This window comes from Trachemys scripta, chromosome 6 (assembly GCF_013100865.1).
Source record: "Trachemys scripta elegans isolate TJP31775 chromosome 6, CAS_Tse_1.0, whole genome shotgun sequence".
In the NCBI taxonomy this organism is placed as follows: Eukaryota; Metazoa; Chordata; order Testudines; family Emydidae; genus Trachemys; species Trachemys scripta.
Window position 1 is genome coordinate 106,822,842 of NC_048303.1, and position 23,503 is coordinate 106,846,344.

Below are 23,503 nucleotides of genomic sequence, written 5' to 3' on the forward strand. Positions count from 1 at the left end.
TCATTGACCACCAAAACACCCATTAATAGCACCAATAGATGTTTAAATTAATGTTAACTGATTGGTGCAGACTGACAACTCTGCACTGAATGGTGACTATTCTAACTGGAATTGGAGAATGCCATTTGGAACACCCCACTACTAAGCACCTATGGTAGGTGCCACACTAGGGGCTAGCACAGAGATAGATGGGGCCTAAATTTGGGCTACACTATGCCCTGAAAACACAGACTCTCATTGTGGGTTGTGCAGAGGTGCACTGCATCTTAAGGACCCCAGAATACATTGTGCCTCATTTAGGCACAATGCCTCAAGTGGAGGGGAGCCTAATTGCTGCATCACCATTTTGGGAGTTGCAATATGCTCTCCCTCACACAATACCACTTGTCCCACCCCTTTCCCATCTACTATGGAGAGGCTAATGTTGCTGCAGTTCCCTTGTACTCAAGAGAGTATTAGCACCAGTTTATGCCCAGCCACTGTACATGGTTGCATAGGTGGGAGGGGGAAAGCCTCTGACTTCCTCCACCTTTCACACATACGTGTGTCTGGGCACAATCTCCAGCACCCCTGTGTCACAGGGTGGCTGGCTCCAGAAAATGAAGTAGGTCCAGCACCTCGGTGCCAGAGCAGGTGCTCCCAATTTGGCCAATGAAAAGGGCAGCACCTGGGGGCTATAAAAGATCAGGGAGAGATCCAGGAACCGAGAGTCAGGAATAGTGGTAAGAGTCAGTCGGGAAAAGACAAGAGATTGAAGGAGGTTTCTGGTGAAAGATGCCGAGAGCAGAAAGCTCTCTGCAGGCCCTGCCTGGGAAGAGGGAGGAATTGCCTAAGAGACCGTAGGGTTGGGACCTGGAGGAAGGCTGAAGGCAGGAGGAGAAGCTGCAGAAGCAGAGGAAGTTGCCTGCTGGTTTTAGGGCAGAGAGCCAGAGTCAAGGGCTGGAGAGGGCTGAAGGGAGGGGAGCAGTGGAGAACCTTACCTGCTAACATCTCCAGGGCTGGAGAGCTGGACCCAAAGAACAATGAGAGGCCCAGGGGGAATAAGGGACACTCCCATGGAAAGATGCTCCCAGCAGAGAGTCTGTGCGCGTTCGTGCTGGGAAGAGTGGGGCTGCTCTCCTATTGGAAGGACTGGGGTGACTGTCCTGGTACAAGGACAGGAGAGGGCCCTCTGGGTGGGATTGCTACATGACACCCTGGATTGCAGAGGATGCGTGACAGGTCTAAGAGAATGTAAAACCAATAAATGGTCAGGGATGATCATGAGCAAGAGCCATCCCTTCCCAGTTACAAGTGCTGCCAACTTGAATCACCATTCCTAGCTTCCAATCCCACACTAACAAGTTCAGTCAATCTGATGGACTAGTTGCCAAAGCTATCCTCTTACACCCTTGCTCCTCGTGACAAAATCATATAACTTGTTCTCTTAACCAGAAAGACTCCTTTATTCTTTCTCTGCATACCAGTTTGAAAAAATAATACTCTCCACATCTGCAGTGTCTTTCACCCAAAGATCTGAAAGTTTTACATTTATTCATTTAGTCTCTAAATCCCTAAGAGGGACGGAAGTACTATTATCCCCATTTTCCAAATGTGGAAACTGAGGAACAGAAAGTGACCTGTCCAAGGTCACACAGCAAGTCAGTGCATGAACAGAATGTGGGTCTTCTGGCTTCCAGTCTCTTCTTCAGTCATAGCTGCCAACCTGCCAAGAATTTTGCAGGGACATTTCTAAAAATAAGCGTGAGGCCTGGGCAGCATTTTTGGATCCAGAATAATTTTAGTTTTTTTTCTTAGAAAGGTTAGAGAAAAATCCCCAGGAACGATCATCCTAAAATGCACCACAATACATGTTCATCCTCCAATAGCACAACTCTCCAGCAACTCCTGGGTTACTTGGAAAAAATTCTGCTTTTGTCATGGTTCCCCCTTCTCCACTCTATTATATTGGCTCCCACTTTAACCCCCATATTTTCCGTTGCGTCCTTCATGCTCTCCATAGCTTCCACTATACTCTTCATGATCCCCATGACCATAAGCAACCTCTGACTGCCAAACAAGGGACTGATAGGACAGGCCACTATTGTTGACAAACATGGATCAACCACTAGATCACAAACACTGTCCTTCCGAGCCCAACCTTTAATACTGACGTTTGTATGGGTGTGATATACACATTGTACTTTTATTGTCATAAGCTAGGATTTCATATAGTGAACCAGGGTACATGCTTGCCAAATTTTAAATCTTAAAGGCAATTAAAGTTCAAATTGTGCCATGATTGGAAAAAAAGAAAGCACAAAAGCTTGTCTTCACTTTTATAATTCTCTCCAGCAGCATTTGCTAAATATTAGTAAGATTTATCTTTTCTTAAAAAGATGATTTTACAGATTATCTTAATTTAACATCTCACCTGAAGTCGGTTCTATCAGCATTTCCATTATCAAGTTAGACTACTGTTAGAAAAAAGAGGAAGTTCTATACAGGAAACTGTGATAAGATCATATTGAGGTTTATAAAGGTTTATAAAGCCTCAAATGTAGATAGATTCAGATAAAACTGGCCTTAATCTACCCTGTATTCATTGTTTATGAATAATACTGATTCTCCTGTATTTGTAGTATATCAGGGAACCAAAAAACAAACATACAAACAAAAAAGTCTGATTCTGCTCTCACCTACACTTTGGGTAAATCAAGAGTGATTCTGTTGAAGTTAATAAAGTTACACTGTTTTAAATCAGTCTGTGGTCAGACTCAGGCCCTTGAATTGTATGAGCAGCACTGCTTGGGCCTACAGTGTTACGGATGAAGTGGTAGCCTTTACCCTGACTCTGCTTGATTAGATTTTTTTAATAAATTTAAGTCCAAACTTTTAAAGTATCTCAGAAATTCATGTCTGTGCTGTTCTATGCGTGTAAACAGGGACTTGAGTGTGTAAAGAACGACATTCTGTGTGCCAGATTTGTAAGTGTCAATACAAGATTTGCAAGTGCAATAAGGTGCTTATACAAATTTCACAAATCATTATTAAATGTGTTCCTTAAGGTTAATTTAATTTGTTAAAAATTACATACATCTTTCACTCTGTAGGGCATTATGCAGAATCAGTGGGCCAAATCCTTCTCACACTCCTTTGAGTAAATGTGATTAAGCAGACAGACAGCGTCAAGCAGACAGAATTGTGCTCAGATTCTTTAAAGCTAATTTTATTAAGTATTTTCCTATTTTCTTTTTAATTTTAATCCTATCACTCCACCAACTTTAGAAATAAGGAGGCAAATTCTGCCCTTACTTTCCCTTTATCTGCTTACCATCACTGCAGTCAGTGGGGTCATACGGATTGTACAGCAGAGCAGATTTTTTTGAATGAAGATCTTTACAGGTATGTTCTTGTTAATAAAAAAAGACTCTGATTTTGAAACTGGATCCATGCAGGCAGATCCTTGTACCCTGTGGAGCTACAATGAAGTCAATAGGGGTCTGCACAGGTGCAAGGATCCACCTATTCACATCCAACTGTAGGATGAGCCTAATATTGTACTTTGTAGCCAGCCTCAGTGCCCCAGCTCTTTAGGCCTTCTTTCTTGACGTGGCCTATGCATGGAATGACTTCGCAGACCAAGACTCGCTGCTTCCGTAGGGTCCACAAACACTAACCCATGTCCGTCCAATTTCCACATTTGGTTGGGGAGAAGCCATGTAATGTTCCAAGTTACCACCACCCACCGTGTTTTGTATGCATGTGTCCGTTTTTCATCTTCTTGGGGCAGAGGCTCTCTTTATTAATTTGCTTCCTGCACAGCACTGAACATGTTGTTAGCAGTTAAATAATAAACAATAACAGCAATCTCTGAGACTATATGTGCATTGAGAGATAGGACCTAACTTGGTTGAGCTCTGAAGCCCCAGCTGGTCTGACCTTAGTCACACTATTCATGCTGAATTACACTGCCTGTAAATCTTTGATGAAACAACAGACATGAGAGACGGCTAAAGGAAACTTAAAATGTTCTACCGTTGCCATCTTTGTTATTCCATGTCTTGTACATATTTGATTCCAAAAAGTCAATGTATGTTACTGCTTTACCCAGTCAGTCACTAAATGCTTTTCTATCTAGCAATCAGCTGGCCCAACTAATTAAAAATTCTGAAGCAGAGAGTTTGGGATTTTGCTGTGGGTCATTTATCTGTGAGTCATGGTGCAAACTTTATGTCTAATTTTACAGGGAAAAGGTCATTTTCAATGGGTAGTGTACTACACTATGCCCTGAGTTTACATATATGTGCAATTAGATGAAAAATTCAATTACTGGCTTGGGAAAATACGTCTCCATCATTTGAGCATACTGACATATCACTGCAATAAATAATCTCTAACAGAAAAGCTATATGCTGCGCTCCTTACTATCATCACCTGCTGTATTGTTCAATTTTCTTGGGGGTTCATAGAAGAATACATGAGGAGAGAGGGGTGGATTAATAAAGCCATTATTGGGTGGTATTGCAAACACCATCTTAGAAGGTCCACTGATGGAAGTGTTGTGACCCCAGTAAGCTAAGTACGGTTGGCCTGGTAAGTACTTGGATGGAACTTGGACAAAGGTGCTATGGGAAGCGATGTGAGGGCGCTCAGTAGAGGACACTCTTCTATCAAAATCAGTATTAAACCAATAATCCATCATGATGTTAAGAGGCACTGCACTGTAACTGGACATGCCTTTTTCAGCTAAGAAAAAAAATCTAATGTCCTCCCCAACTGTGATCAATAAGCATTTCCATATTAAATTCTATAAGAGTAGGGGCATTTAACCTCAACCTCCTATCTGACTTCCATCTCTAGTACTACATTCTACATACCTAAATTCTCCCTGCTTGAAACTGGACACAACATTCTTCTTCACATCCTGTTCAAAATAGGTTATACTGATGGTCACTTTTAAAGAATTGCCATGTTTCACTCCATAGGTTATTGTACCTCAGTGGAGGATAAAGTGAGTCCTATTCTCTCTCTCTCTCTCTCTCTCTCTCTCTCACACACACACACACACACACACACACACACACACACACACACAAAGGACATATCCATTTCATAAACTGTACTTATCATGCATCTTTGATCTGCACTCTGCCTAGTAATCTACCTCAGGCTGAACAACTTCTGAGATTACAAACACATGAGCAACTTCAAATAGCCATCAGATGTCCAGGCCTAGAAGGATAATGTAATGTTGGGGAATTGGGCAAAACCTCACTGAAGCTGATGGGCGTAACCACCGCCCTATGTTTAGTATAAATGTAAGAAACAAACAATGGAACCAGGTAAGCTAAAACAACAGGAGACATCTTCAAAAAAATAGGGACATGGCAAGGCTTGAGTAGAGGTTGAACCATGTGGCCCAAGGGGTTTCTTTGTGGACTGATATAGCAAATGCAGGGTGTGATGGGGTGGACTAGGCCCAAAGGCCACCTGCTGGAGGCCTCAGGGTTCTGCCACATCCATCCCAGGGAAGGAGCAGTGGAGAGGTCCTCCAAGCAGGCTAGAGTGGCTGCAAGGAAAGCAGCCATTCAGGACCCAGGAGGGCCATATAAAAGCAACTGCAGAGGAGAGCACTAGTCAGTAGCTGCTTAGAGCAGGAGAAGAAAGAACGGCAGGCTTGGCTGCCTGGAAGAGCATCAGGGCCACGGACAGTTTGCTAGCAGGGACCAGGGGAGCATTGAGGAAGCTCCTAGCTGGTTGGTAGAACTGAGCAGGGACTGAGCCTGGGGAGGGCTGCAGGATGATAGTGTCTCCAGGGAGGGCATACCAGGGCTGGACTACATAAAGACCAAAGCCCAGGGAGGGTTAGAGAGAGACACCACCAGAGGGGTACTGAGATAGACCCCGGTGGATTGTATACCCCGAAAGGGGTTTGTGCTTGTTAAAATGCAGAAAGTGACTTGGCCGGAGCGCTGTGTCTGAGAACTACCGAAAGGGTCACTAGAACTAAAGAACGCAGACACGCCCAACCAGAAGGGGGCACTCATGAGAGGTGGGTGCCAACGCCATTACACAGGGGTTGGCACACTCATTAGTGAAGTCGTGCATGAAAGAGAAGTTCAAGCAGCAGAAAAAGATAGATGGACACAAAGAAGGAGCAAAGAAGCCCCAGATAAAGTCATAAAAGTCCTGGTAGTGTGTTCCTTAGAAAAAAGCTAAGGGAGAGCTTTTGGTCAAAGTGCTAACTGGAGGAGACTTGGAACTGTAAACAAAGAAATTACCCGTTTGATTCCTACTGTGTTCGGGAAAGAGGAGTTTGTAGATTCTTTGTACAGGATTGCATCAAATACCTGACTCCCTCATCAATTTCTTTTCCTAGCAGAAACAATCTGCTAGACCCCAAAAATTGGGGTAATAATAATTTAAGATCTCAAAGGTTCCAGAGACAGAAAGAAAAAAATTAAACAGTGAGAAAGCTAGTACCATCCAATTACGTATATCAGAGTGTGGGGTCAGGACTTGATAAAATTTTCATTTCAAACTCTGACAGCATCACAAGGGGGTATTCACAGACATGGACAGCACTGGAGAGCTGTAAAGAAGGTATCTGGTGGGGAAAAACCTTTAAACCCCTCCCCGCAACAAACAAAAAAGCAACCTCTCAAATTGCTTTGCTATTACACTGACAGCTTTTGTTCAAATGCACAGTAACTAAAAAGTGATGCATTCTATTACAAAGAAAGCAGAAGATCATAATTTTGGTGCTTTGTGAAATTTAGGTGTATGCTGAAAGCAATAGTAGCCGTCTTGAAAATTTCAGTGATGTACTTTCGCTGTCACATTTCTAAATGGTTCTGTTCCGCTTTTCATGGCCAGTGGTGAATTTAAAGTACTGATAGACACAGAATGATGGACCTTAATCTTCATTAATCTCATCACACTGAAGGCTCTTTTGGGTCCACTGGTAAAAGGAGGTGGTTACATTAGCGTCAGCATAATTCTTTTAAGGGCTCTATGTATCACTGTAGGTTAAAAAAAAAAAAAGGCCCGTATATTTCTATGGATGTTTGAGTTCTTTCAGGTGAGGGAATTCCTATTTCAGAAGAGGGTTTTTTTTTTGGTCTACAAATCATCGGTGACTGTCACATTTGCTTGGATTGACAGACTGAATCATGTAGCAATACAGCTTTTATTATGGTTCTTGACTGCAGCAGTTTGCATGCTGAGTTTAACTAAGCTGATATACATATTCTTCAGGAATATATTGTTAAGCAGAAATTTCATAGACATTTTCGGAACTGCCCAGAACCACAGTATTAGGGTTTTGGGAAGAAACTCCTGAAAATATCACACTAATGCTGCTCCAAATACTTTCCACTGACTGATAAATTTCTCCCTTGTCTCCTGTAGGAGCCCTTCCTTTCCAGGAGCATTTTACACTGGTATTCCACATACTGCAGTGGCATCCAATTCATTTCTAGGAGCAATTTAGATTGTTTGTTTTCATCTATAAAGACCTTTACACTTTGAGTCCTGGGTATGTTGTCCTATGGCACTTGATTTGTACATGTGATGGGTGATTCTCAGTGGAGTGTCCTTGACTCCGGAATGTGTTTCCCTCCTTGGTCCAAGATAGTAAGAATTTGGTGACCCCCAAAGCCTGCTACAAGGCCTATAGGGCTTTCAGGAGTGGGAATGGGTCATGTCTTAGCTTTTGTGTCAGGTTCAATTTATTTTAGAAAATGTGTTTATATCACAAATTGTACATGTGGCTAAGGCATTTTTGACAGATGTAATATATAAATAGGAAAAACTATATAAATAAACCTGAACCAGCATGTTCTGTATTTAGCAAGCTGCCAGGATTTTCATGTAGAGATGTGTATGACAGGTATTAAAATACCAAGTTTCACAGCATGTTGTGTTTACCGAAGGAAAACCCAACCCTGACTGGAACAACGGGGAGTATAGAGACACTGTCCAGTGCAGAGTCTGCTAATTGACATCGGCCCCGCACGCCGGAGCATCATTCATCATGGTGAGCTGAGCTGGGGATGGGTGACAAGCCATAGAGCATTATGTGATGCTCCTCTGAGCAGCAGCAAGTTGCACTTTCAACCTGCTGTTGGCAGCAATTGCTGGAGAATGCAGCTTATGTACTGGCCACTTTTTTTTTTTGCAGGGAGCGGGGATCCTGAACAGCCTATTTAACCGGCAGATCTCATCTCCTTTGGGATATGGAGCACCAGACAGTACAATTCGCCAGCTCTTTTCTACCATTCTTCACTGAGCTATGAGGAGATCTTTACCTGCTGCCTGTGTGGGATAAAAAGTTGCACCTACATCTTTTGCACACCAGCACAGCAGAGGGTAGGACTGAGCCCCCAGTTTAGCAAATGCACCGAGGCTTACTAATTTGCAATTTAATTAGTTTAGAGACGGTATAACTGAAGAGTCATTTGTTTGTGACAGTCTTACAAGGTTGAAACCAGAGGTCCCACATGCGCAGTAAAAAAAGTAAGTAAAAAGCATGTCCTAATATATTTAGCAAATGCTAATGCAAAGCAAAGAAAAATATACAGGGGATGGGATTGATGGATTCCGTGCCTTGGCAACTGTTGAATATCTAGAGCTAGAGAAGAGAGAGTTTTAGAGATGAGGCTCCCCATCTTCCTCCTTACAAATAAATTACTGTGCCCAAACACTGAAATTGTGGCCTGCCTTGCATAAACACAATTGTGAGTTGAATTGAAATTGTGCTGTGGACTCAAAACATACTGCAAAAGCAGAAAGCTCCTGCTATCTTTGTGAGCTAGCTGAAAAGTGAAAACAGATTAGAGAAATAAGTTTCTCAATAGGCAGTAACATTGCTTTCACACCAGATTTGATGAATAAGTCCTCCCAGCGGCACTAACACCTGATATGCACATTGCGTGGATTAGCAAGTTTTAGGCCAGGCAGAAGAAAAAATATTCTTTCCTCCCAGTTACTGCTACAGGTATATTATCTAATGAAAACACAACAAGATTTCTCTAAGGAATGTGAAATTTGTTTGGTATTTCCATCAAACAATTATATGTTGTTCATCTAGTATCTGAGAAGCACTGAGGCATATCCAGACCTGATTACATTCCTTCTTAGCTTCAGAACAAGCTATCCCAGTAGGGTGGTGAGCAGTCTCTCCCTTTGATGCAGGTGCACACAAAAGAGAGGTTTGTGATAACAATACAGCCACATTTTCTTAGTATCTTGATGATCCTAAATCAAAACGCCCTGGATCATTACTGGCGTCTTTCAGAATATTTCAAATTAAGGGGTAAATTTTCAAAGCGATGTAACAGGGATTTAGCTGCATGACTTCCATTAACACCAGTGGGAGGTGAACAGCTAACTCCCCACTCACCGCTTCAAAAATGTACCCCTTTAAATGTCATATTTCCAAAATACATTAGACTTTTCAATAACTAAACAGTTGCCAAGAAAAACAGTATTATTTCCATTGACAGTATTTGACAGATAACTGCTTCCAGAGCCAAGTTGGTTTGAGGAAAACATTAAAGCTCCCAAACATTTTTATAGGACAGGAAGGCTGAGTATTCTGGGGGGTGCAGCTTCTTGAACCACAACATTCTAACTCTTATGTTAGTGTCTTATGCTATCCTACCTCCCTGCAGCCAGTAGAGAACACAGCTAAGGGAAAGGGGATGTGCATCCTGGCAATCCCTGGCTGCTCTAACAGACCCTGGGGGTTGTTGACAAGAGGTGCAGGTTATATCACTTGTACCAACAAATCAGCACAGCACAGAGAAGCCTCAGGATCAGAGGAGCAAAAAGGTGGCTTGATTGAAGCCAAGAATCAGGGCCAAAAAGTACAAAGTGGGTGTAAAATGGTACCAAATCAAATGGTAATGGTTTGCACCCACTCTGCACTTTTGTAAATGATTATACAAGGTGCAAGGCAGTGGCGAATGTAATCCAGAATATCCAAGGAAAATGTGCATGTTCCCCAAATAAGCACATCAGGTGTTCAGTAACATTCCTGAAAAACATTGAGGTTTAAGTGCATAGGGGAAATCAAAATCTGCATTGCTTTTAGGACTAAACTACATATTCTTTTCCCTGTTGATTTTTATCATTAATAATGTAATCTTACAAACTAAACATCAAAAGATGTAAACAAGTTGTCAGAACAGATTCCTGAGAGCCATTCTTCCCATTACATATTTGAAAACAGGATTTTTCAATTCAGCAAGGAATGTTATTGTATTATCTCTCAGAGACAGATCAGAATATGTGGAATTCCCATTCTAATATCCTTTATTAAACACATATTTCTTATTTAATTAAAAGACTTTGTTAGATTAGTTTTGATTAATTTGGTCAAATGGTGGATACTAATTAGAACAACCAAGGTTGGGAAGCCCATTAGAAAATGATAATTCTCTGCAGTGAAAACAACAAACATGAACTGAATATTAAGTCAGTTATCTCCTTTAAAGGTGAAAGGAAATATTCCCAAAGATTCAGTCTGTTTAGCTATGGGTGTTATACTCCTATTATCAAAAAAGAACAAAAAGAGCAAGTATCTTAAAAATACTTACTACAATATCTTCAGGGAAAGTGTCCCGACTGAAGGAGCCATCATCAAACATGACTTCATAGAAGACTTGAGATGTCACTCCTATCACTCTGCAACTATAATATCGTGTGTTCCTGTGTTTTGTGATGACAGTCTGTCCCACTGTGATGGCCTTCTCACATGCTTTGGTCCTCTTGAAAGCAAGAATTTAAGAAACAGTCATTAAAAATAGTCACCACTTAGTTTATCAGAACCATGTCACATGATAAAGTAGTGAAGTGATCAATCATGGATCTCAATTTAGCGAGAAATCTTGAAATGCAAAATCTTTCCTTACTACAACAATCAAACTTTCTGTGAAGCATACACATTTACATTTTATTAGAAAAAGAATTACAGCCACACAAGATTACAGCACATAACTAAAAATATATCTAGTATTATGGTGTTTTGGCTCATTTTACAAAATAGGAGAATAATTTAAACATAACAATTCTGGGACCATTCAGAAATTTTGTTTGCCACTATCTTAAAGCTGCCTTATATCCAGCACCAGTAGAGATCATAATGGTAGACCAAACTTATACTGTAGAATTTTATTGAAAGGCACAAGCTTTGGATTCATGTTTGGATTTTCATAATGATGTACTTAATATTTTGCTCACTGGGATGACATCAATAGATATACATCTCGTTTTTGTGAAAGTGGTCAACAGTGATACAACAGGATGCTTCAGTAACTCAGAAACAATACCATGCAGAACAGTCATTTAAAACTGCAGATGGTATTGTGCAGTTATAATGATTGTTTATTTTATCACTCACCTTTATGATGTAGCAGGTCAGTCATAATCATTGTTTATTTTCATGTTTCCTCTCTAACTTCCCTAAAATCAGCTATCACTTTCAGAAGTGTAGCCAGGATATACTCTATGGTCAAATTATGCAAAGATTCTATCTCAACAACTATGGGTGTTATACTCCTATTATCCAAAAAAACAAAAAGAAAAAACCACAACCCAAATCCCATAACTCAGCAAATGCTCAGAGATGTACATGAGGCAGAAAATTGCGCACAACACTTCTCAACTAATGCATCCCAGTGTGCCTCCCACTTGCACAGTGAGCGTCACCATCTGGAGAAGTAAAATCAAGAGTTTCTCATCCTAATAAGACATCCTATGGCTGTTCACTAGCTGTAAATCATTTCATATTGGTTGCTGTGTTTGTGTGGTAAACTGTACTGTGTCTCAGGCAACAGCTGGGCATCTGAACTTTTCTGACAACAGGAGATTCTAAAAAGCACGGCATGATTCAAATAGCATATCGTATTAGTGAAAATGTTTTGAATTAGAAATATTTACTTAACCAGCTTGAAATACTGTATGATATATACTAAATTAATTACATATACTAAATGTAATAATCTGAAAAGAAAGTACCTGTGAAAGTCTGCAAACTGATGTGACTATAGAATTGTCAGCATTATTCTTAGAAGCTGTGTTATGGTCAGTGCCCATGCACTTTGTTAGATTTTTACATTTTATTTTCAAGTAATTCCCGCAACTTTTTTTAAACAAACTTGGGCCAAATTTTGAAATACTTCTTTTGCTTTGAAATTTTTGGCACAAAACCACTTTCTTGCACCACATTACAGAATTTACACATCTCAAACTTTTGTGTTTCTAAAACTGAGGGCAAAGCAAGTACAAATATGTTGTGTGCATCTGAAGTCTATCAACAGAAAATGATAGACTTCAGATGCACACAACATATTTTCTGGTGCTAGCGCACTAAGTTTGTGTTTGCAAGTGATTTCTCTGAGTAAAATTGTGTTCATGAAAACAGAGGATTGGACTGAGGCCTACTGATGAAGTTATACCCAATTATATTTCTATAGCATTTTCAAGATTACCTGGAAATAATCTTTCTTTCATAATTATATATTATTTAATGGCTGTTTACCTGTTTAAACAGCCATTACTAGTTCTGTATATAACAATATCACTAAGCCTAAACACAAAATGGTGAAATGAGCCAAGAACTAGTTTACCACATCACATAGGTCCCTCTACTGATTAACATCATTTATCACTGTTACACCAAATCTTGAATAATATATAATATATATATACATATGTTTGTTTATTGAAAAATTCCAGACTCCATTTATCCAAATATGTTCAGAAACAGAAATTGAAAGTAGTCACTGAATTATCCATGTGAGTGGAGCAGAAGTTTCTGGTGGATATATAAATCCAACAGGAAGTAAATGTATTAAATATATTAAAAATACAAAATGTATTACAAGTATGAAGATTGAGCTTCACAAAACAAAAAACCAAGATTTTTTTGTTATTAAGAATATGCAGATTGGTTTACTGGTAAAAGGTTCACAAAATAAACTCCACAACTCAATCCCCCTACCTCCAGGCAGAAAACCAAGTAAATAAACAAAAAACTCAAACCATAGAAAACCCTACTGCATCCCAGCTCAAGGGGATGGAGTCTGGCTTTCAGTATGCTATGTTGGTAGGATTCTTGATTTATTTTGCAGAAAAACATATTGACAAGCACACTGTATAATTGATTGCCTGTCCCAGAAAACATTTCCTGTCAGAAAAGCCTAAGAACTTATTGACGTTAAGAATGTCATTTTTGATCAGAAAGGACAGTTGTTATGCAAGGGGCTCTATCAGATTAAAGAAACAGCTGTGGTATCTTTCAGATTAGGGTGCAAATTGTGGTTCAGAAAGTGTGATTTTTCTTCAACATAACCCAAGCCAAGGATGAATTAAGATAGCAGTAGAAACAGAGAAAATCGAACACAGACACACACACACACACACACACACACACACACACACACACACACACAAAGCCATCATGGCCTTCAATATGTAAACTTGAAAAAATGGGAAACATTATGGTAGAAGTCCTTGCTCTTTATTTGTGTGACTGGTGTATTGCTAGCAAACCAGGTGCCATCTTATGCCAAGGTCCCTATGCCTTGGATACTGAAAACACAAAGCTGGAATCAGTCTGGTTCACCTGTGTGTTAGTACTGGTAAAATCATTAGAGTTATAAAAATGTGCTTAGTGTTTATGCTTTACTGAACACTTGTAAACTGCTACTTGGATTAATATCACTTATAACATCTGTATCATATTGTAAGGTATTATTTGAGCACTTGCACTATAAGTCTCTGTAATTGTGTAAATCACCAGACAGGAGAGAAGCATTAGCTAGTGTGAAATACTAGTCTCCAGGGGTTATGTCCTGCCTGACATAAAAGGCACAGAAACACAAGATGAAGTATTGTGGAACATCAGAGGGCAAAATACTTTGTTGATTGCTTTCTCCTCCATCATGAAGAGAAGATGTGCAAGTGAGTTCCTTCCATCAGCTGAGTTTGCAACTCTAAGCAGAAGTGGGGAAGGAATAAAAAGCCCTAACAAGGAGGAACTGTATCTTTATGCTGCTTGGACTCTGAGGAGCAAGGATTACTAAGCATAAGCAAAAGATCCCCAGTGCTTAGCCTGGGTTAGTCCTGAAGGACATATTGAGCTTGCTTATCATAGAAGCTTCTGTTACTTTTTGAAATTTAAGATGGAAACTCATTTGTGTGTAATCTTGTCTTTCATGTGAAATCTAAGATGCAATGGACCTGGGGTAAGTGACTGGTCCTTGTGACTGAGAGTAATCTGAATATTCCTGTGATCTTCAGTGTACGGTGGACTTACCTGGGAGGCAAGACAGATCGGAGTACCCAAGGGACTGTCTGTAATTTCATGTTAAGGCTGTTATAGTTTCTGATGAGTTTACACTTGACAATTGATAGGTGAAATCTACGGATAGAATTCTCAACAATTTAGGGTTTGTGCCCTGTTTCCTCACAGATTGCCCTGAGGTTGGTACCCACACCCTTCAATCACTGCAGGACAGTTTGACAACTAGCCAAGAAATACTTGGTCTAAAAAGTTCCAGATCATATTTATAGTAGAGGATCATCAAAGCTCTAAGATGTATTTGGTTTCATATGGAAACCTAAGTTTTATTCCACCATGCCAATTTTACCCATAGAACTATAGTCCTGATGTGAAAGCGATATTTGAACAGTATGCTTGCTCAGGATTTTCTCCTCTTTGGTCTCTGCATTTCCCCCAAGGCATGCCCCTCGACCACCAGAGTGCCAGGGGGCCAGGCGCTGGCAGCACAGAGTTGGCTACATTGGCTTTTTGTCAACCAGGGATTCTTCTACACAAAGAAAATCCCCAGCTCTCCTGTTACAGGAGCTCTCCATTACATGTGTGCTGTAGAAGCATCACAAGAGACACAGAATAGAGGATCAGTTATGGTGGAGCTGCTACTAAGTTTGTATTCTGTTTTGCACTTCAAATGGGAGTTCAACTTGTTCGTTTTATAGGAAAAATACAGAGTATATGCTGTAAATTTTAGCACATAATGTCTGAACAAAACCTGAATTTTCTGGGGAGTTTGAAAAAATATCAGTTAATTAATTTTAAAGTTCCAATCAATGAAAAATTGCATCCCTCACCTAAAAAAAGCTCAGTGTCTATTTCCTGATTTTTTGGGTTCTCCTAGCTGAAACCCTAGGAGATAAGGAGAGTTTAGTGGGCTCTCTGGAATTATGTATTTATTTTGTTCATTAACAAAAATAATTAAAAAATGTTACAGTTCTTTGTCATAAACAAATCCTTAAGTGCGGCACTTAGCTAATGGGGAACAAAAGCTTGGATGACTACATATTCTATAAGTAGTAGCTGCTGGTTCGTGAAAAACCAAGAGCTCTTTGAGACTGTTTCATGAAGAAGAGTATCTTCAGCATAGGAACAGCTACTGTGTGTGAGAACCCTATTCCTCGTGACACTGGCCAACCAGCTCTGGAGCTCCTGGTTTTCATGACAGCAACAGATGCTAATGTTGAAGATCCTGTTTTTCATGAAGATGTTCAGCCAGTGCAGGATCATATGTGATTTTGCAGAACGGATAGCAGAAAAAGTCTGGTCTGTTTGCAGTGGTGGGGAATTTAGGTGAAGAGGTGCTAGAAGACTGACTTCTACAACTGGTAGGAAAATGTTTTTCCTCACAACATTTTTGACAAAATAAAAATCATTTTTCCAAAGTTTTTCTATAACATTTTTTAAGTTTTTCTTCCAAACATTGAAAAACAAAATGTTATGGGTTTTGGTAACTGTAAACCACAAGTTTTTGCTAAAAACGGAAACATTTTCAATCAAAAATCGAAACATTTCAGCCAGTCAGGTAAATCTTTTGGATTTACTGAAAACTGTTGCTCAAATGGATGAAATTTTTTGTTGTTGAAAACAGAACCAGTTTTTTCTATTTACCACTCTCCTAATTTTGTAAAAATCAACATTTCCCACAGAAATTTCCATTTTGACAAAAAAGTCATTTATCATTAAAAAAAAAATTGAACGAAAAATTTCTGCTTAGGTCTACTAGTATCTTTATAAGGGCAGGAAGGTTGTGGTGTGTCATCTGAGGTGTCTGGTGGTTGTTCTAGTGGTCAGGTGCGTGTCTCTGGATGGAGGAGTAGAGGGTATGTCCTGTTAGATGCTTTTCATTTCCTTGCTTTTGTGGTTTTGGGTTAGATATGTTATAGTACAGAGCAATCTTAAACCCACAACAGTGTGTGTAAGGTATGTACATAAAGGTTTTTTTCTGGGCAACCATATACATACGTGAGGTTCCCTATCCCCTTTCCTCTATTCTTGCACATCCACAGAAGGACCAGGAGCAATCACAACAACATAAAAATTCACATATGGTCCACGACTGCAGCTGTATACTAAACTTCCCTTCCCGCCTCCTCATTTTTATGGCCTGATCCTGCATTCCAAGCTCACTTAACAGTCATCGATTTCAAGGGGATCTTTAGTTATGCAAGGTATGGAGATCTAGCCACAATGACTAGCTCTCTTTAGAGCATGAGCTATAGGATTCTGTTGTCTGAAACTAATGCGTCCCTTTCAGGAATCTGATTTGTCTTGCGTACCCCAATTTTCACCTCACTTAAAAACTACTTGTTTACAAAATCAGGCATAAAAATACAAAAAAGTGTCACAGCACACTGCTACTGAAAAATTGCAGACTTTCTCATTTTTACCATCTAATTATAAAATAAATTGATTGGAATATAAATATTGTACTTACATTTCAGTGTGATACTGAGCCTGTTTTTCACTTGTGAGCCTTGTCTGAAGCCAGAGTTCGAGGCAGTGAGGCTGAAGTCTGAGGGTACATCTACACTACAGGGGGGAGTCGATTTAAGATACGCAAATTCAGCTACGTGAATAGCGTAGCTGAATTCGACGTATCGCAGCCGACTTACCCCGCTGTGAGGACGGTGGCAAAATCGACTTCTGCGGCTTTCTGTCGGCGGCGCTTACTCCCACCTCTGCTGGTGGAGTAAGAGCGCCGATTCGGGGATTGATTGTCGCGTCCCATCGGGACGCGATAAATCGATCCCCGAGAGGTCGATTTCTACCCGCCGATTCAGGCGGGTAGTGTAGACCTAGCCTGAGCCCCATTGCCCAGAGCTGAAGCATGTAACTTAGCTTCACTGGGTTCCCTGTGGTGCAGGGCCTCGGGCAATTGCCTTGCTTGCCATCCCTAATGCCAGCCCTGCACTTGCAATCCCTCTAAACCCATCCTGTGACAGCACCTCCTCCCCGAGGGTCGCAACCCCCAGGCTGAGAAACACTGATCTGGATGAGTTGAGTATCTGGATGAATTGAGTTGAGACCTCTGCCTATCCCCGGAAGTACATGTACCTCTGGCTGAGAACCATGGTCTTAAATTCATCCAAAAATGTTGGTTATCTTTATTTAAAACATATTAATCTCTGAGGTCCAAAAAGGAATAGCTACTATTTTCCAGTTTGTCCCTCAAAAATATTGCCCGCTGATCCTCATAAGGGTCTTTATTCTAATCCAAATTCCTAAAAGAATCTTAACAGGAAAAATGAGTCAGTTGACGCTTTTCTCCTTTTATATATGCACATAAATAATATAAAAGATTACTAAGTCAATTGTTTAGTCATCTAAACATTCATAGTCGTGATGAGAACTGCCTACGCAACAATATTTTCAAATTTACATATGCAAAATAACATTGTTTCTATGAAAAAATATGAAACAACCAATTTTGCACACAAAATTTACTTTACTGCAAGCAAACCAGTATTTGTGTGTGCAGAATGGGTGACAGCATAGATGTGCATTCCTTTAGGCATGCAATTACCCAATCTACATGATGAAAGTAGACTGCTTGCACACCTAAAGGGAGCATCCATACATTTTGGCAGGCACAGTATTAGCGCTCATATTTGAAAATTTGGCCCACAAAGAGAAAGATTTTGAAAATGCAGCACAACATTTAAAAGTCCAAATTCAATTTATTTTTACTACATTTTGAAACACTATATAGGTACTGGTATTACTTCCCCACCTACCTTCTCCATCTCTATTTAGCATAAAATACAAACCAAATTTGCCAATGGTTGATATTAAAACTGTAACCTAGGAAGAAATAACCACGACGATTCAGAAAGACTGGTCAGAAAGGTTTATGAGACTACTGTGATCAATAATCTAAACATAATTTGTTGCAGACTAACTACACTGTTAAATAATTCAGACTCAAAACAAAATTTCAGCATTGCAGTGGGTGGAGACTCGATAACTCAGGTTAAGAGATATATTAAAATTATGCAGTAAAGTAAGTAAGAAAGAGTGTGTGTGTGTGTGTGTGTGTGTGTGTGTGTGTGTGTGTGTGTGTGTGTGTGTGTGTGTGTGTGTAGAGGAGGGAATAGGCATTTGGTCAAGCAATCTCCCTGATTTACATAGCTTAAAATTACTTATTGCAATTTATATATTACAATACTATGTTAGATAATTGTCACACCCCTTCTCCAACCTAAATAAAAAAAATAACTCTTATTTTTCTTTCAACCTTGACCTAGGTAGTAACAAATAACTTTCATAATGCATTTTGGAACAACTTTATTAAGATAACACAAGCTAATTATTGTTTTGCTTTCTCCATGAGCAGGAATAGTGGCATCTTGCCATATGTGTGGTTTATTGAATAGCTGAATATCTGTACAGATTTGCTCTGACATACTATTTTTTAATCTCTATTCTATTCTCTTTAACATTGCAAAACTAGTTTAAAAAGTCAGTGCTCATTGTTTAATTATTTTGCTTTCAAACAATACAATGTAAGTTAAAGTGATGGACAAACAAGAAAGGTTCATTACAAACAGAGAAGTGCTGTTGTGCCAAATGGCAAAAGGCAGTATAATCTCCGCATGAAAGGATAGCTAATAGAAAGGATAAAGGTCTAATAAGAAAATTAATGGTGAACAAACTTCTGAAAGTTTGGAGATTTGATTAGATTAATTATCCAAAAGGTAGGGCATTAAATCAAAGCATATACAAACGTATGTCAACCTCTCTTGTCTCAAAATCATGTTAAAATTACAGAAGGAAAGGCTCTCATAGTATTTCTGATATCTCCAAGATTTTGTCCAATAAAGCACACACAAGAATAGCCTATCTTTCCCTGGTGGTTTTTTGGTTCTGTCCACAAAAAATAAGCCAACCAATCCAAACTCCTCCTGTAAAGGTATATTGTTGGCTCTGAGTTTTAGGAGAGGCTGGATTGATTTTTATTTTTATCCAAGCCAGTCTGACCATGCATCCCATACACATCACAAGTGGTTGTACAAGATGCTGTTTCTCAATGTCATTTTTATTTTTCCTTTAATAACACCAAATATAGATCAAGAAAATCATTGGGGAAAAAATGAATGATTTTTGTGGGAGTCCATTTTATCATAATAGTGTTGTATCAGACTAACATTTGTTTTGGCTTCTAGAGCACAAAATAATTATCATTTAACAATTGTTTACAGTGCCCCAGTTTAAATGTATGTCAATAAAGTATACTGATAAATTGCAGATGTAATATACTGTAATCTGTGCCGTGCATATTAGACAGACAGAAAATGTGAATGCTTCATGTTCCACCTTATTTTACTAACAATTTACAGGCATTATTATTATTAGCCTTATTAATAAATATTTATATTATGGAAGCAGGGATAAGACCCAGGTCAGGATGGGGGCTCATTGTGCTGGGTGCTGTACAAACATAGAAAAAGATAATCCCTGCCCTGACAGGCTTCAATCCAGAGGGAAAAAAGGCATAAGAGAATGATGTGCTTTGTTAGTGTGGCTGTTTATTCTGGATGCCTCAGTAACAGAAAGGCACAGACAAATTAGATGGAGTTGAGAAAAAAACAAAATATGAGTAAGGAGCAGCAAGGGTTGGCTTAGAAAAAGTAAGTATAAAAGCACCAAACAATTGAAGCTGCCAAAAAAAAGGAGACTTCAGCCGGGGCAAAAACTGGAGGGCCATTCCATTGCCATCTATCCCAAGCAGGGCTGGATTAATTATCCTGTGGGCCCAGGGTTGTGTGGTGTTGAAAATGTTATTACAATCTAAAGCAAACAAAATCTTACTCTTCAACTTCCTGCACACCCTTCCGCTTTGAGGTCAAGTATTCTCGGTCAACTTCTCAAAACACAAAATAAACAGGTTATATAGATTTATCATTGCTATCAATGACACATTTACGACCATAGTAAATATAAGGAGGGAGGGCTGCAAAAAATTTGACTTTGAATGAGGGGTCACCAACATGAAAAGTTTGAAAAACACAGGATTAAATGATCAAATGGGTGTTTTCCATCCAAAGATTCTATTATGTATTTCTTCTGACTGAACAATGTTAAAGAATAATTCAAATATAATTTAAAAAATACAGAATGGTTAAGCATCTCCCACTAGACGTGACAGAAATAAAGTGGAACAAAATGCATTAAGATCTACAAGACCGTTAATGACAATATTGTGAATGGAGTGTACATCACAGCTAACATTAAAGGCTCTTTCTCAGCATTGATGGGAACGTCTGGCATTGTAACAAAGAACATGGAGTTTTCCTCATACTTTGTATAACTATTGTCAGTCAGTACGGAAATTTTGAAAGGACATTTGCAAGGTTTTATTGGGAATGCTGAATAAGTACGTTATATGTGCAATATATTTTATATTCGACATTCATAATATTTAATCTGGGTTTGTAATAAATGCAGGGATTTGTACTACCCTGAACATTAAAAAAAGGAGACTGTATTGATTTATTGTGGTGGTGAATCCATACATACTGTAATGGTCCTAATGCAAAAGTATGTCAGGCCTATCAACCACTGTTTGAGTATGAACATCTCTCCAAGCTCCACACATAAGGAGAAACTGTCAAAATATAATGACCTGCTGTATATGAAAAGAATATAGATGGAGCAATCTTTTAAACGTAACCCACTTCCTTCATTTTCCCTAGACAGCTAAGTAAATGCCTGCCTTAATTACACTTTTAAAATGCAAAGACTATCCACAGCATATTTTATTTTTTTGTTAGAAAGAAAGAAAGAAAGAAAGAAAGAAAGAAAGAAAGAAAGAAAGAAAGAAAGTTCCTTACCACANAAGAAAGAAAGAAAGAAAGAAAGAAAGAAAGAAAGAAAGAAAGAAAGTTCCTTACCACATTTTGATTGATCTTGTGTCTGAAACATGTGATGTAGACAACATAAGGCCAGTCATCAGGCTCCATCAGCACCCCTGCAGCATGGGCACAGGTAACATGGAAGGAAGCTGGACAACGCCCATAAGAACACTGTATGCAGGCACCGGAAAATTTCTTCATTCTCTGTCTGCAGAAGATACATTTCTGTACAAACACAACCGAACAGAATGTCAACTAAACTACCGTAACTTAGCTAATTTCCATGTTTTATTGACTACATTTTACAGCTAAGCTGTATTGAAAAAGAACACATTTTTCTGAATTGCAAATAAACCTTGTAATATACTGAAACTCTAAGTCAGCATTTTTGTCTTTCTTTACGGACACACAAAGAGTTAATGGTTTTGGTGCCATAGTGGGGAATCTGATATGTAGTTGATCATTATTAATCATTTTGATTCTAAATCCCATGCACTGCCCTACAAATCAACCCTTTCTCCCAAAGTGAGCAAATTGTTAATATAATTCTTCAAAAATAATCATTATGTGTGACAACAATAAAACTAAAATACATACACTCTGTTATGTTCCTGTGTGTTCAAAATAGGCATTGGGGGATGGGAGAAATGAGAGAGACAGGCTCTGCCTCGCTGAATAAAACAATTTGTCCATGAAGTCTGGTATCCTACTGCCAGAACTAGCCAATAACCAATATGTCAGGTGGAGAAATACTCCATTACTATGTATTGCCAATTGTGTAATACTGTACATGGGGATATAGCTCTTTCCTGCTTACCCTCATCATAGCTTATAAAACAAGAAATATGTAATTGATTATCAAAATATTTTAAAATCCACCCACACTATTTTACCCAATGGCCTTGGCAGTAGTGAATTCCACAATTTGACTATGTGGTGTTGAAGTACTACTGATTCCTTTCATCGCTCTACATTTACCAATAGTTTTTACAAAGCAACTCACTAAAGTGTCATCAGTGAACTTCACCAACTCAACATTGTATGATGGGATTGCCTTGAATTTATGTAACTGACACAGCAAACGCTGCCAGAGCGGTGAATTTGTTGGTTCAAGTCATCCTCAAAAGTAAAGTTAGAATACAAAGCATGAGCAGACTAAGGAAGTGAACCCACAATGTTCAGTGCCTCATAGGAGTAAAACACTGTAAAATTAATACATTGGTCTTGTAAGCCTTTCATCCAAAGATTTCAAAATGCTTTACAAACATTTAACTACCCCTTCAAGGCAAGTATTATTATGCACATTAAGTGGCGAGGGAAACAGAGACAGAAAGGTTAAATGACTTGCCCAAGCCTGCATAGAAATGGGATCAGCACTCAGGACTTTCTACCTCCCAGTCGCTTATTAATTCATTAGATCCCCTTTTAATGTAATTTCACAAACTTTAAAAAACGTAAAAATTGAAAAACAAAAATTTCATCCTGTGTAATTGTACTGACTCCCCACAGGGTCAGCAGCAGGGGGTGGGATCCATGTTCAGTAGGGGACTGTGTTATAATGATTTCAGAGCCTTCTGGCCCCTGTGCCTTGAGCCTATCTATGTCCCTTTCCGCTCCTATATTTCCCTCCCAAGTCACTGCCCTTATCCCTTCGTCCCCACTGTTATCCTCTCTGGCACTTGTCTGCCTCTAAAATCAACTCCTGCTCCTGCCCAGTCTCTAGCTTTTGCCCATGCCCCCTTGCTCCTATGCTACCCCACTCAACAGTTCCTGTCCTTGCCCCTATCTCCTCCCATCATCGGCTCCTGCCTTTCTAGCCCATCACTCTGCTCCTGTCCCTCTGGGCACCAGCAAGGGGTGCAGTGAGAGCAAAGGAGAGACTGTTTCCCTGCTCTCAGTTCTGGTGCCCAGTATCTAAGCAACCCCCAGCTTTGAGGAGCAATTGCAGGGAAAGTCCTGTTCAGCCCCTGGCAGATATGAAATGGAGCATGCTCAGTTGTTCTGTGAATATGATGCATCCACAGTCTGGTTGGCATGTAGGAAACTGTGAGAGGATGGCAAATGCTCCAGAGAATTTAGCTGGCAAACTCTACTAAACCTTTACTGAGAATGTGTGAAGTTAGGGTTACCATTCGTCCGGATTTACCCGGACATGTCCTCCTTTTTGTGCTAAAAATAGCATCCGGGGGGAATTTGTAAATCACTCAAAATGTCCGGGATTTCCCCCCCTCCCCGGCAGAGCAGAGCGAGCGGCTGGGAGGGCTGCAGGAAAGTCATGGGCTGGACTCCGGAGCAGCTGTAGAGGAGCTCCTCCTCCCCCCCCTCC

At 39.7% G+C, this 23,503-nt stretch overlaps 1 protein-coding gene across 3 annotated transcripts in view; it reads right to left on the reverse strand.

Moving 5' to 3' along the window:
• KDM4C (lysine demethylase 4C) overlaps positions 1–23,503 on the reverse strand; it is a 422,176-nt gene that overhangs the window by 25,434 nt on the left and 373,239 nt on the right. For all 3 annotated transcript variants that reach the window (XM_034773514.1, XM_034773513.1, XM_034773515.1), the window contains 2 exons: positions 21,217–21,402; positions 10,584–10,754 (listed from right to left, as the gene is read on the reverse strand). In XM_034773514.1, the coding sequence (XP_034629405.1) occupies positions 10,584–10,754; positions 21,217–21,402 (357 nt within the window). The remainder of the gene's footprint in view (positions 1–10,583; positions 10,755–21,216; positions 21,403–23,503) is intronic.